Source organism: Psittacula echo (assembly GCF_963264785.1).
Source record: "Psittacula echo genome assembly, chromosome: 1".
Lineage (NCBI taxonomy): Eukaryota > Metazoa > Chordata > Aves > Psittaciformes > Psittacidae > Psittacula > Psittacula echo.
In genome coordinates, this window is record NC_137735.1 from 16,121,022 (window position 1) to 16,134,901 (window position 13,880).

General features: G+C 38.0%; 1 protein-coding gene across 1 annotated transcript in view; it reads right to left on the minus strand.

Moving 5' to 3' along the window:
* Positions 1–13,880, minus strand: part of FBXL5 (F-box and leucine rich repeat protein 5) — a gene marked incomplete at its 5' end in the record, with an annotated part of 34,116 nt that overhangs the window by 9,379 nt on the left and 10,857 nt on the right. The window contains 8 exons of the mRNA XM_080630063.1: positions 1,793–2,515; positions 3,429–3,511; positions 3,709–3,857; positions 4,786–4,911; positions 5,820–6,002; positions 8,330–8,513; positions 9,302–9,397; positions 11,227–11,442. Coding sequence (XP_080486189.1) covers positions 1,793–2,515; positions 3,429–3,511; positions 3,709–3,857; positions 4,786–4,911; positions 5,820–6,002; positions 8,330–8,513; positions 9,302–9,397; positions 11,227–11,442 — 1,760 coding nt within the window. The remainder of the gene's footprint in view (positions 1–1,792; positions 2,516–3,428; positions 3,512–3,708; positions 3,858–4,785; positions 4,912–5,819; positions 6,003–8,329; positions 8,514–9,301; positions 9,398–11,226; positions 11,443–13,880) is intronic.

Consider the following 13,880-nt stretch of genomic DNA (forward strand, 5'->3'; position numbering starts at 1 on the left):
CAGTGCTGCAGTACACCTGAGCAGGTGGATGCAAGTACTTCAGCCTCATCCCATTTTCACTACAAAGCAATACTATATTTTCCTGACACAATACAATATATCAATAGGAAGTATCACACAGAGGAAATTTTTTAGCTCTTGAAGCCATCTCAACATTCAAGTCAACTTTTTTCCTCCTTTGTTACATGAAGTCGTATTTAATATGCTGCACACAGAAAATTATCATAGAATCATTTAAGTTGGAAAAGACCTTTAAGATCAAGTCCAACCATTAACCCAGCACTGCTAGTGCAAGTCCACCACTAAGCCATGTCACTAAGTGCCACATGTACATATCCACCTTGCTACAACCTCCTTTCAGGCAGCTGTAGAGAGCGATAAGGTCTCCCTGAGCCTTTTCTCCAGACTAAACCACCCCACTTCCCTCAGCCATTACTCATCACACTTGTGCTCCAGATCCTTCACCAGCTTTGTTGCCCTTCTCTGGACCCGTTCCAGCACCTCAATGTCTCTGTTGTAGTGAGGGGCCCAGAACTGAACGCAGGATTCCAGGTTCTCCTCCCCCTCTACTCTGCCTTGGTGAGGCCACGTCTGGAATATTGTGTCCAGTTCTGGGCCCCTCAGCTCAAGAAGGACAGGGAATTGCTTGAAAGAGTCCAGCACAGAGCCACAAAGATGATTAAGGGAGTGGAACATCTCCCTTATGAGGCGAGGCTGAGGGAGTTGGGTCTCTTTAGCTTGGAGAAGAGGAGACTGAGGGGTGACCTCATCAATGTTTACAAATATGTAAAGGGTGAGTGTCAGGATGATGGAGCTAGGTTTTTCTCACTGATGTCCAGTGATAGGACAAGGGGTAATGGGTGTAAACTGGAGCATAAGAGGTTCCATGTGAACATCAGGAAAAACTTCTTTACTGTGAGAGTGACAGAGCACTGGAACTGGTTGCCCAGAGGGGTTGTGGAGTCTCCTATGTTGGAGATATTCAAGGCCCACCTGGACAAAGTTCCTGTGTGATGTACTCTAGGTTACCCTGCTCTTGCAGAGGGGTTGGACTAGATGATCTTTTGAGGTCCCTTCCAACCCTTGGAATTCTGTGATTCTGTGATTTTGTGCAGCCTCACCAGTGCCCAGTACAGGGGGAAGATCACTGCCCTGGCCCTGCTGGCTGCGCTATTGCAGATATGGACCAGGATGTCACTGGCCTTCTTGGCTGCCCCGGAACAAGCTGGATCATGTTTGGCTCTGTCAATCAGCACCTCCAAGTCTTTTTCCATGAGCAGCTTTCCAGCCACTCTCCCCCAGGCCTGGAGCATTGCATGGGGTTGTTGTGGCCTAAGTTCTGGACCCGGTACTTGGCCTTGCTGAACCTCATGCAAGTGGCCTCAGCCCACTGATCCAGCCTGTCCTTAAATTATGCCATTTTCCAGATAGGCTGACCAAGATGTTACTCCAGTTTTATACATTTTCAAATGTGTTGACAAGCATAATGAAAAAAACTAGTGAATCAATAAAATTTCCTAACATGAAATCACTAAAGTTCAGATCTAAAAGCATCAAGACAGCCTATAACAACAAATTCACAAAAATACTTGACTTCAGAGTATAAGTCTGAAATATTTTTGTTTCTTTTTATTCCACAAAGGAGAAGATTTCAAGCTGGGTACTATAAATATTTTAAGATGCAAAGAGTGCTTAAAACTTAGAAGATGTTCTTCAGTAAAAATCTTCCTACTGAAACTAGGCAGATTCATCCCAGACTGACTCACCAAATAAAAGTACAATGTCTCCTCACCTGAGAGCACGGTCTGTGATCTGGTAACATCCAGACAGACTGAGAAACTGAAGAACTCGTGCAGTCTCTTCATCTGCTGTGTCATTCCCAGAGTATGCCAAGTCTTTTTTCTCCGACTGCTTAGTCCTTGTTGGTTTTTTGCACAGTGCAGAGGACTCTGGGAGTGCTTGAATAGTTCTTAGTGCTGTCCCAGCACAACAAAATGAGTGACCGCAGTAAATCAAGTCAGTAGAAGCACAGTGCTGCTGCCACCCTCTAGTCCTTAATCCATAAATGTCTCTATTGTAGCACGATGCAGAACAAGTAAAATGGGATGTTGGTTCCATAATACAAAATCCTTCAACATTTCTGTGTCTCCACCCTGCAGCATCTTCGATGTCAGCTAAATCATCTGCATCTAGCATCCACACATAAGCAGAATTGAAGCCTTCTGAGCTGTCAGGTTTAGTCCAATGCTGCTCACTGTTTCCTCCCTCAATGAGGTTTTCATTGCTGATTTCATGCAAACAATTATACTTCTTGGTGGACTGCAGAGTAATCTCTCTGTTCTTCCACAAAGTCTTAGCATTCCTGTTTCTGCAGCTTTTCAGAATACCTCTGGTGTTGTGAGTTGATATGATACCCAGGGCTCTGGAAATCCTCTCTATAGCCACATCTGTGATTTTTTCACATCCAGACAGATCAAGGTGGCGTAGATTTTGACAATACCCAACTGAAGACCAACTGAAATTGGGGAAAAAAAGTGGTGTGCTTAGTTGGTTTTCAGTTTCTGTAAACAGGTGTTAAGGCTAAATATACAGAAGAATATTTCCACAAGTAAAATACCTCTACTGCTTCACAGTATATTTAAAGAAAAGACCCTAGACAAGGTAGATTTGATACTCCAAGTGTTATATATACACTTGTATATACAAAAGCTCACAAAGATTGATTTCTGAGCCACAGAAATTCCATAAAGATTTTATTTCAACTAAAACTTCTTGCATAAACTGCAGAGTGTTGTTGCCAGCATCCATTCCGGTAAAATTATCTGTGTTGTTAACGCATACATTTGAGAGCCCTATATGATGCAGGTGTTGAACACTGAAATAGCCACTGAGTTTCAGTATCACAGTAAGACCCGTTAGTGCAGGCTCTGCATCCATGCACCATCCCACTGACACCAATGACATTTCTGCAGGCTTCAGTAAAACTCAGGAATTCACAGTTACTATATCTAAGCCTTAAGAGTTTTGCCTACCATTTGTTCAGCATCTTGAACAGGAGTATTCCAAACCCTAATAATATCAGATCAAGGGAACTATTATAACTGCATGACTCCACAAAAATCTATGGACAATTTCAAGCTGTTAGTACTAAAACAAAACACAGTTATTGCTATGGATAGCTACACATTGATAGATAATACATATCCAATAGTGAAGACAGAGTGTTCTGAATGGCCATTACAACGTTACATGCTTCACTTGCTAGTTTAGGGATTTGCTGCTGTGGTTTAGTTCTTAGTTATGTGTGAATCTTTAATGTGATTTCTCTTATTTCTCTCTTTATTGGCAAAGGACTAAGTTTAAATGTTCCCTCACCCCCCTCAGAAAGCTGATCTTTTATTTTTTTAAGGAAACAATAACTGTCTAACCTTTCAAATGCAGAGTCTGAAATATCAGTTTGAGTGAGATCCAAATACTCCAAGTTGGGGCAAAGCTCCAAGATCTGTCTAACCTGTAAAGGAAAATAATCAGTAAAGACACAAGCCAGTAAGGCTCACACAGTGTTAAGAGACAACATACAAATTAACTTTCTCTTGAACTGCAACTGATTTTCACTACCCAAGTGTTGTGTTTAAAACTGAGGCACATCAGTTAATAATGAGAGGCTGCATAGTCATAATGATTAAATGTCAGTTTCAAAGGACATACCATTTTGCTAGACACTGCAGAGCTGTAGGCCAATACAAATGTCTTCACTGAGGAGCCCACATGTGGGAGGACGTTATGAATTAAGCCATGAAGTAAACGTTTTTCCATCTGTGCTATATTAATGGCAAGTGAACCTTCAGCTGCTTCTTCTGCAAAATAAAACCAAATACAGACTTAAAATATTCTTTGTGTCATTTGGAATTCACACTGTCATATCAAACAAGTTAGCAGAAAACTAAAATAAAGCTTAACAATGCATAAGTTTCAGAAAGTACCTTACAACAAACTTTTGCTGAATCCAATGTACTGCTTAAGCCTCATCTTTAAAAAAATACCTGCTTATCTTTCTGACAGTCCTGAAGGGTTTAGCTCCAACAGCAAGTAAAACACCATGAGTCTTCACAGAAAATTATGATTAAAGGACTTGGAGAAATATTTACTACAGATTACACACTGCTCAGGGCTGTCTGGGGCACCTGCTTCCATTGACTTGCTTTATACACTGAAATACTATCTCACAGGGCATTTACATCCTGCAATGTAACAGCTTACAACAAGTTTTAAATTAAGCCTAGAATGCATGAGGCTGCAAGATGATTCATCCAAACTTCCTGAAAAGAGGAAGCCTAGCTTTTATCTCCTTCCTAACTCCAGACACATCCTATAACTCTTCTACCTGCACTCATGTTTGCTCTCTCTTAGATGAATTCATTCAGCTCACTAAAACCCACTGTTTGCTTGCCCCTGCCCTTACCTCCCACTCCCTTTGTTTCTTCACCCAGCCAGGAATCAGGATGAGATGAAGATGAGGAAAAAAAGAGTACTCCTTTCAGGAACCCTAAGTAGTTGCTAGACAAAACTTCACAAGTTCATTCTTACAATATAAGTTTACTTTGCTTAGTAAGCATTTAATCTAGACAGAACATAAGTTTGCATTTGTCATTAATGTACTGGTATCAACTATGACAGAATCTGTATTTTAAACTGATTTTACAGAAAAGACTCTATTTTATACATTTATTTCTTACAAATATATAATCTTAAGGGGGAAAAAAAAAATAATCATAATTTACCTACCAGATTCATCTATGTCAGCATCTTCATCCCACTCCTGGAAAGCACGACATTCATCTTCTCTATTTTTCACCCATTCCTCATCAGGTTCCATCTCAAGATCTGCTGCAGGACCACTATACCAATCACCTGCTCACCCCCAAGTCCCCCAGAAAAGAAAGGGGGAGAAAAAAAGTTAAGACAAAGTTCTTATCAATGCAGAAAACAGCAATGCTATATTCCATTGTTTAATACTCACATAAATATGGGATAATAGAAATATTTAAAGTTACAAATATACTCTGATGACTTGTAACTGGCCTCACTGGAATACATATTGTTTTGTATTTGAACAGGTATTTCTGCAAAGATTACACTTCTCAACAGGATATTTTAATTAACAGGAGAGTTTGAGGAACAAAAGCTATAAAATACCACTTCGTCCTTACTGCAGCAATAGTTATTGAAGCAATATATCTGAAGAAACAATACTAAAACTAATGTTCATGCAGTTTTCTTTGAAGTTTGAATATGTAAATTAAGAATTGATGGTAGGGAAGTGTTAGCTCCATTTGTTTTAAACTTCTGCTCTGCAGCTATGTACCTTATTTCTACCTACTAACTTAATGAAATAAAAATTTTACTGATATAGGTGTAACAGCAGCATTTATAATTTAAAACCTCTCAGATTCTTAAATCATAAGACGTTGAATTAGTGAATATACTTGTTAGCATTCATAGAAGCAACGAAACCTCAGCAAAACTAATCAATGGTTAATATACAGAAGTTACTCATGAGTTACAACCAGGATCACATTTAAATTGATTAGTTAATTAGTTTAATTAATTAGTTAGTTTAATTAGTAATTTTCTACAAGATGGAAGTATGTTTTGTGTATTTTCAACACTTAACCAAGTTTCTGGGCACTATCATCCTTGACAGAAGGGTGCATATCCTTCGAGCGTGCTCAGTTGTCATGTTCACTGTACATGATGGCCTATACTAAAACATTCTTTCATAGACTCAGAAATTCTGAGTTAAATTAAATTTAACTTACCTCTGGCCCAGCGAACAGGGTAAAGATGCTTCCAGAGAGATCCAGTTTTAGCCAGCTGTGACCATTCAGTGCTTACTTGACTACACTGACATAACTCTTGGGGGTTAAGGTAACTGAAAATGGTCAGCATTACTTCAGGAGGAAGATTAGTAATATTTGTGGTATGCCCTGTTACTTCGGTTTCTGAAATACAGAAAGCATGTGTTAATTGAAGCACAGCCTCACAGCTTTAAACAATAGTAGTGGAACTCACATTTTGACAAAGGCAATGAAAAAAAGTGTCTGAAAAAACTGTCAAACTATTCCTTGGCAAAAGAGTTGAGAAAAAATAAGTATGGCTTTGGCTTTAAAAAGCGCTCACTGTAGTCATACCTTAAACAAACAAAAAGACCAGCTCAGCTTTCTATGTGTCGTTTTCTCAACTGGATAGTTTCTTCCAACCCTGACCCCTCAGAGGTCCAAAAATGCCCCTGGAAAAACATCAGCTGCTGCTACCCAACCACAGCGAGATGAAAGCAGTATCTGCTAAAAAGGAAATACTAAAAAATATAACTGCTTTCTGTCACTGATGAAATCTATACCTGCTTTGCCACATTCCCAGGGAACAGTGCTAACATGCAAAATCTACCAGCTGGGACCACTCTCACTGAAAGCACTCAAGCTCTTGACTGGGACACAGCAGGAAGTCTGTGCTTCACTCTTTGCAGTTGCCTCACATTTTATTTCTAACTAACTACTGGCATAGACAATTAATTTTAACTTCTGAATGGTGATGAGCCATTCAGGTTGTAAAGTGATACTAAATATCAGGTTAAAGACTAAAATGGGACCACTGCAACTAATTACTTCAATGGACAGTAGCAGGAACTATTTCCAATAGCTCTCCCTTTTGCAATAGTACAGTGAGAGATGCAAACTACATGAAATTACAAATTCAGTGCTTTGGTTAATGTGGGTTTTGCTGTTTGAAGAGGATTTTTAATGTTTTAAGGACAACTGACTCGAAGAAAAAAAAATATCCGTAAAATAGTTTTCAGGAGTCCTTAGAGCAGGTTTTACAAATTAGTAGGGATCTGCTTTTCAGCTTAGGACACAAAGTACATAGACTTCACAGAGACACAAGCATCGGGGTGTTTTTTGCACAGAAGCCTCAAAAGTGAGCGCAAGGTAAACTTTAGCCTGTGACAGTCTACTGCTACTTCAAAAAATATAATTAAGAGTTTCACCTGATGAATCAATATAGTTATTCGTACACCTGGCAAGTTGCTGCAAGTAAACTACAGAGAATTTCACACTAGAATGCAGGTAAAACTGCACTGGACTGCAAACCATGTTATTTTTCTTCTATTTAAAAAAAAAAAAATGAATGCAGGACACATACTTCCCTCTCCCTAAAGACTAGAACACAACCATTGCAGAATTACTACTGTCCCAAACTGCTATTCCAGCTCGACTTAACAGCAAGTTATGCCATAAGGCTACTTCTGTCACTTCATTTGCTCAGACTCAATAGTATTTCACACCATGGACCATGATCTTTTCTGAAGGCTTCACCTGGAGGGCAGAAAATGACCAGTTCAGTAGTTCAGAGAAGTAAAGTTTCATTTAAAAAAAACAACAAAAAAAAAACAAACCAAAAAAACCTCATTACAGAGTAGTTTTTCAAGTTTTTCTAACGAGAGCACCACATCTTACGACACCACAAAGTCAGTTTATGAGGGCTTGCTCTAGTTATCAGTTTCACACCCCTGTATTACACTCTCAGTATATTAATTCCCATTCTTTGGGGCATCATCTGTTCTTTGTTAGTTAAGTAAAAACTGTAAATACAGACAACTTTGGCTGCTTCAACAGTCATAAACCAAGCCTGATAGTGCACAACAGTAGCTATCCATTTATTCTAAGTTTCATCAAGAAAGGTAGTTACAGATGAACGCAAATGAAATACCTACTCTAAGAGTGCATGTTTCATCTGACCTACTAACATGCTGCAGATTTATTCCCTTGCATTACTCCCCACACACAGTTTCTTCCCTTCCGATTCCTGAGAGGCCCAGAGAAGTTAGGCAGTGGAGTTAGGTAAGGCAACTTGGTTTTCATTTGAAATCCTGTCAGTTGATTAACTATTCTGTGTTATTAAGCCATCAAAAGAAAAGCTTACAAAGCAGTCCTGAAAACCAAGACTTAAATGCAGAGTCTGCAAACAAAAAAAATACCATTTCAATGGAAGCATGAAATTAGAATTATCATTTTTTGCCTATCAAATATTACCATGGAAGGGAAGGAAGAATGTGGAAAAACAGATAAACAGTGAAGTATTATTTACATTATGACCTGCAAAGACACCTGTATCAAACAGTAAAGTTTCTGAAGTTTCAAAACTGGTTTGAAGAAACTCCCCATTTTATAAAAACTATTTTATCTGCCTGTATGTAACTTTAGGTAAGATACTGGTGTGGCTTTTGAGATAAAAACTGCAGTCTGAAAACTACTTTAATCAGATGCTTCACCTTGATCTGCCTTCTCGTCCACAGAATACTTAAAGACCTTCTGAAGCTCATCTGCTTGATTCCACTTATTAAGACCTCTGAATTCAGCAGCCTCTTTCTGTGAGCAGTGCTGTGCAATTACTTTCTTCTTAATATCTTTCAGTTCTTCGTAAGTAAAGTATTCCATCAACATTGGCTGAAAAACCTAAAGCAAAGGAAAAAAAGTCTGATGCTTATGGAGAAAGTCGATAATGCTACACAGGCCTACCAACACAGAATTTCCTGTTTCAGATACTCTCCAAGTAAAACATGTTATGCACTAAATGAACCCAAGGACAAGATCATGGAAGTTTTGAGTTCCAGCCCTCTGCTTGCCAGTGGATCACTGCATAGTCTCAGGCAAGTTGCTTAACTGTTCTCCCCAACAGAAAAAGGAAGTGATTAAAGTTGCTTAAACAATAGAACTTATCAAAGTACTCACATGGAAGGCAAAGTGGCAAAGAATAAAAACATGAGAAAAGATTTCTCTTGGACAGACTTCGGAAGATCTACTCTCACCAGAAGATGCTTCCCAGTTTTTGGATACCCATAAATCATCAGACTGGCAGTACTAGTCTATGTTTCAAATATAGGTCAGAGGCTGTCTGGGAGTGTCAGTTTGAGTCATGAAGCACTGGTTTACAGGACTTCTCCTTCCTTTACGTTTTACTAGACATCTCCTTAAATAATTACCTGCTCAAACAAATCCCAGCCCCAGTGGACTTTTATTATCACTTTTTTTAAGTACTAGAATTTTATCATAAATTTTCAATTTATTCACTGTTTGAGAACATGTGACTTTGCAGTCAGAGAACAGAACAGTGACATCACAGTTCTGAATGCAAACTGGCATAAATAAAAACAACACTGAACCTCTAAGCCCTTTTGTCTCTATTTAGTCATTGCAGACCCTAAAGTAGATAAACATAATATTTGAGGAAAATTTTTACCTACCTCTTCTTCCTCTTTCATATGAGGAAGGAAATCCCTGGTAAAGGCTTCCAACCTCTCCTTCAGCTGTTTCGCATAGTTCAGCTGTTCATACTCATTCTGAGAAGAAAGCAAAGATTTAACTGTTACCTGATCTTGTCCTTTCATTCAAAGATTGAACTGTTAAATCAACCAGCGTTTCAAAGTAAGGCCCATTATGTCTTCCCCATGCATGCAGCGTATTTGCTTTATTTCACAGTAAGAATGCATACACTTACAAAGTTTCGCGACAAGCTGACAGTCTGTACCAGCCTGCTACTGCACAGAACAAAGTATTCCCTTCCTCCCTGGTTCCAATTTATTTTGTTAGCAGATATGAATTAACTTGTCTAATCGCACTTTTGCTTTGGAGCAAAGACTGAAGTCTGCCAATCTACAGTCTCACCTGAAGTTCAAAGTAGTAACAGACTAATCTAAGTATTTGTATGTTTTGCAGAAGAATTACTTGATGCAGCAATTCCACTTCAGTTTTAGCTGCATACATTTACACTACTTATTCTATACTTCTAGCTTCCAAATTACAATCAGGATTCACAGTCTGACATGCTCTGTAGATATTTACTTTGGAAACTGAAAGAACTCTTAAATAAAGATATAACTGACTTTTAAATGTTGAAGTTAGACCAACCCCTATATTAATTTGTTAAACCTGTTCTCTGTGCCAGCAATAAGAAGTTGGTTCTTAAGTCTGCCCAGTAATTGCAACACGCTGAAGTTCCTCACAGCTCTTACAGTAAATGTTGTAAGTTTTTCTTGTCAAACTTCTACAACATCAAGAAACCCTGACTGTTACAGAAAACAAAAAGCTTAAGCAATCAGGTTAAATGAACCACACTCTCAAAAAAAGTTAAACTTAGCATATTTAAACAGAATTAGAGAAATCTGGTTTTCCACACTTAAGTAACAGAATAATACTAGCATCTTATCAGAGAAGGTGTAACACAAAGCCAAGCGTTAAATTTCCGCTCTCCTTTACTTCTCTTCATTTTCCAATTCATTAATGAAAACAACTTAAGACAAATTTTAAGGCTTGATAATGCATAGGCAGAAAATTAAAAAAAAAAAAAAAAAAAAGGCAAAAAACCCTATCTGCAAGATGCCCAGGTCAAAAGCAACCTTAGACAGTAAAATGGAATCAACTGACTGCACAGTTAATATTTTTCTTACTGAAAATATGGACTACATGTACTAGAAATATATGGGATGTTAAATTATTACTGGAGACCATAGCGCTTAGAGTGCAGGAAGGAGAAGTTGAGTTGGGTTCCCCAAAGGAAAGATATTCAAGTAGGATTCTATTAGGGAAGAATTTAACAACTTCAAGTTGTTAAAGAGCCATCTGGAGAAATAACATTTAGTTTCTTGGGGACTGGAACAATAACATTACTGAGCAACAGATTACTGAAAGGAGTACATGACTCACTAACAGAATAAAACAATGTGCTGCTTTTGCCCTTTTCATGTTTTTAACTGTGGTAATCATCTCTGTTTGTGACATTACAATGCTTCATGCCACAAAAACAGATTCTCAGGGTTTCCTAGCAAATTAATTAAAAACATTATTTCTATAGTCAGAAACTGTTTTGACCAGTTAGCAGTCTTTGTATTTGAGACTTCCATGTTGTCTCTCCAAATCACCTCCAACTATGCAGTGATGGACTGCTGTCACACAATACACCTCTGGGAAGAATTTTTACTAGATATTTAGCACTGAAATGAATGGCAAAAGAATTTGTGTTTTGACTGGAAAGTTTTCAGTACTGTATGAAGAAACCACAAATGCTGCTTCTTCCTCTTTACTTTCAGAGGGTATTCAGGAAAGCTGAGAAGTATGAAATAATCACAGCATGTTCTCCTTAGGACACAAATCCTTCTTATAGTCTACTTACCTTTACATTCTTTAACCCTTTCTCAAAGAGGCTAAGCATCTCTGAGAGTTTGTTGTCCGAGTGTACATTGTACACAGTCCGGCTACGTTGCTGAAGTAAACCAATGATACACTCATTTTCAATCTGCTCATGCATTTTAAATTCCTTGAATGTGGCATAAAGAGATTGCAGAAGAGCCCGAAAATCATTGTTGTTGGAGAAGTTGGTCTTGGAAAGCTAGAAGAAAGAAAAGCTCATAAAAATATCAATGCAAATCATGTCAAGGTCAGGCTAAATCCTTATAACAGGCATTAGCTCCCACTATTCACTGCTCCCATTACTTATAAAAGCTGAAAACCTTCAGTTTTATGCAGAAAAGTGTCAAAAAAAAAAAGAATTTGCAATTTGAGCAACTCGTTTCAAAGACATCAAAAATTACAAACAATAAATGCTTTTAATTTCAATCTTCAAGTAAAACAGGTAAAAATCAGAGAGTCAAGGGCATAAATAGGAATACACAAACTAGTCTTCTATTGGAATAATGACCTTCCTGTAATTTATGTAGTTGGTGCATTAAAATATAATTTCATACAACTTCTTCCAGAAGTGGGCTCAGTTAACATTGCCATTTGAATGCTATAGTTTAACATTTATAAAATATCTCTACTAATATGACTTTTGAAATTATTCACAGAATTTGTAATTATTTTAACCTTTATGACTGCCATTGATTTTTTTATCATCAGGAACTGACAAATTCTATATAAACCCCCCAAACTAATTTTAAAACTTTTTAAAAGTCATTATGCATGGTCATTTCATAGATATATTTCCTCTTGCAGGTCAGTAAAACAGTACGCCAGTCACACTTCAATTCTGTTAACTCCCCAAAATAAGTTAACAGAACGGTCTTCTACAACTTTGTGCCTTATGAATGAGCTTTAAGTAAACCAAGGGGTTTAATTTCACAATTCTCTCATTTCCAGTGCCAACTATGTAACTGCATTTCCAATCACAGGCTCTGAAGAAAAAGATGAAGCTATAATTATAGAAATATTACAAAGAAATAATGTAACTACAGAAGTTTAACAAAGCACAATATACACGATAATGCACATTGCAATGAGAAGCGTGTAACATTTAATCACACGAATTCTGAAGGCAACTGTCTCATTCTACAAGAACGAACAGAACTTAAGAAAACAGGAAAGCAGTATGACAACTTCTTAAAGGAAGATCATCCTTGAGAGAACAATGCAGTCATGGCATTAGCTTTAAAAAGCCATTAAAATCAAGGTCGTATTTAAGCAACATAAACCCATCTTGAAATAAACAAATGGAGAAAGATTTCCTGGCAGAAATCAACGTAATCTCCCCAGCCCAGTGGGTAACTGAAAGGCTTAGTTTAGCCACTTTCCCAGAGCTACATTGCAGTCTGTACTAGGAAGCTGTTACAATAGGCCCCTGTGCCTGCCTTTTAGGATCTATTATCCACAAGGAATGCCAAGTTCTACCAGGTGAACACAAACTATACTAACTGTTGGAACAGGTTTCCAATGGACCGAGAACCTACAAATTAAGGCAGCACAAAGTTCTAGGTAACACAGTAGTGCCATTTTGACATACATACAAACAGTCACCATTAGCAACAATGCATTTTAAAACTGCATTTTCCTTTGGTGAATGTAGAAAGCCAGTCTTTTTTCCATTCCTATATTTTATTCCACATGCAACTTCAAGAACCATAGCTTATGGCAGGATACAAGAGCAAGCATTCTAAAAATACAAATAGATTAATTTAATTCAAAAGACAAGCCACTAGAATATTCAGAAGTGGTTTAGTTTACAAAGACTCTGGAATCAAAGGAATGTACTAGACAGGGGAATCCGAGACATATATGTTCATGCATATTACTTGCATGCATCAAAACCAACCATAAATCGAGATATTTAAAACTTCTATAATTTAAAAACAAACAACTCAACAAATGTACTTATTCATCCTTGCATTGCATTGCCACTTCCTGGCAGCCACTAGCAATGCAGCCAAAACACTCTGGACATCTGCCAAGTCCTTATGCAACCCCATGTCATCTGTGCATACTGTACATTACATGCTGTACATAGGAGCAAAATGACTGTTATAATGGGAAAACAAATTTACTTAGCCTCAGAGGAGGTAGAAAACAGGAAAATGTTAGGCATTGCGTTCCTTGGTTTTCCCGCTTCAGATCAACTACTGTCAGGCCAGGAAAAATTCCTACATTTGCAATGTTAGGATTGGAGGCATGCATTCTTAATGTACTGATCACAAATGGGAAAAGAACTTGGCTCTGAAGACCATTTCTCTCCTATGCTAGGCTCCAAGACTGCAATACACAGAGAAATTCTAGATGAAACTAAAGGCTAGACTTCCCACACTGAAAAGCAGAAGTCTGAACAGGCATAGAAGATAACTGTAAAAAAATCTTTTCAATACAGCTCCTCACCTCCAGCTGCTTGCGGTTCAAACCACAGAAATGGTGAAGTTTGGTTTCTAATGTAGCATTTCTCTTGATCAAGGATCATCTCAAAATTGCTCATTCTACCCATAAGGATCCACAATACCTAAAGTCAGTCCCCAGAGACCCTTTTCCCCAGGAATCCCATTTGCTCCCAAATTGACATTCTGATTG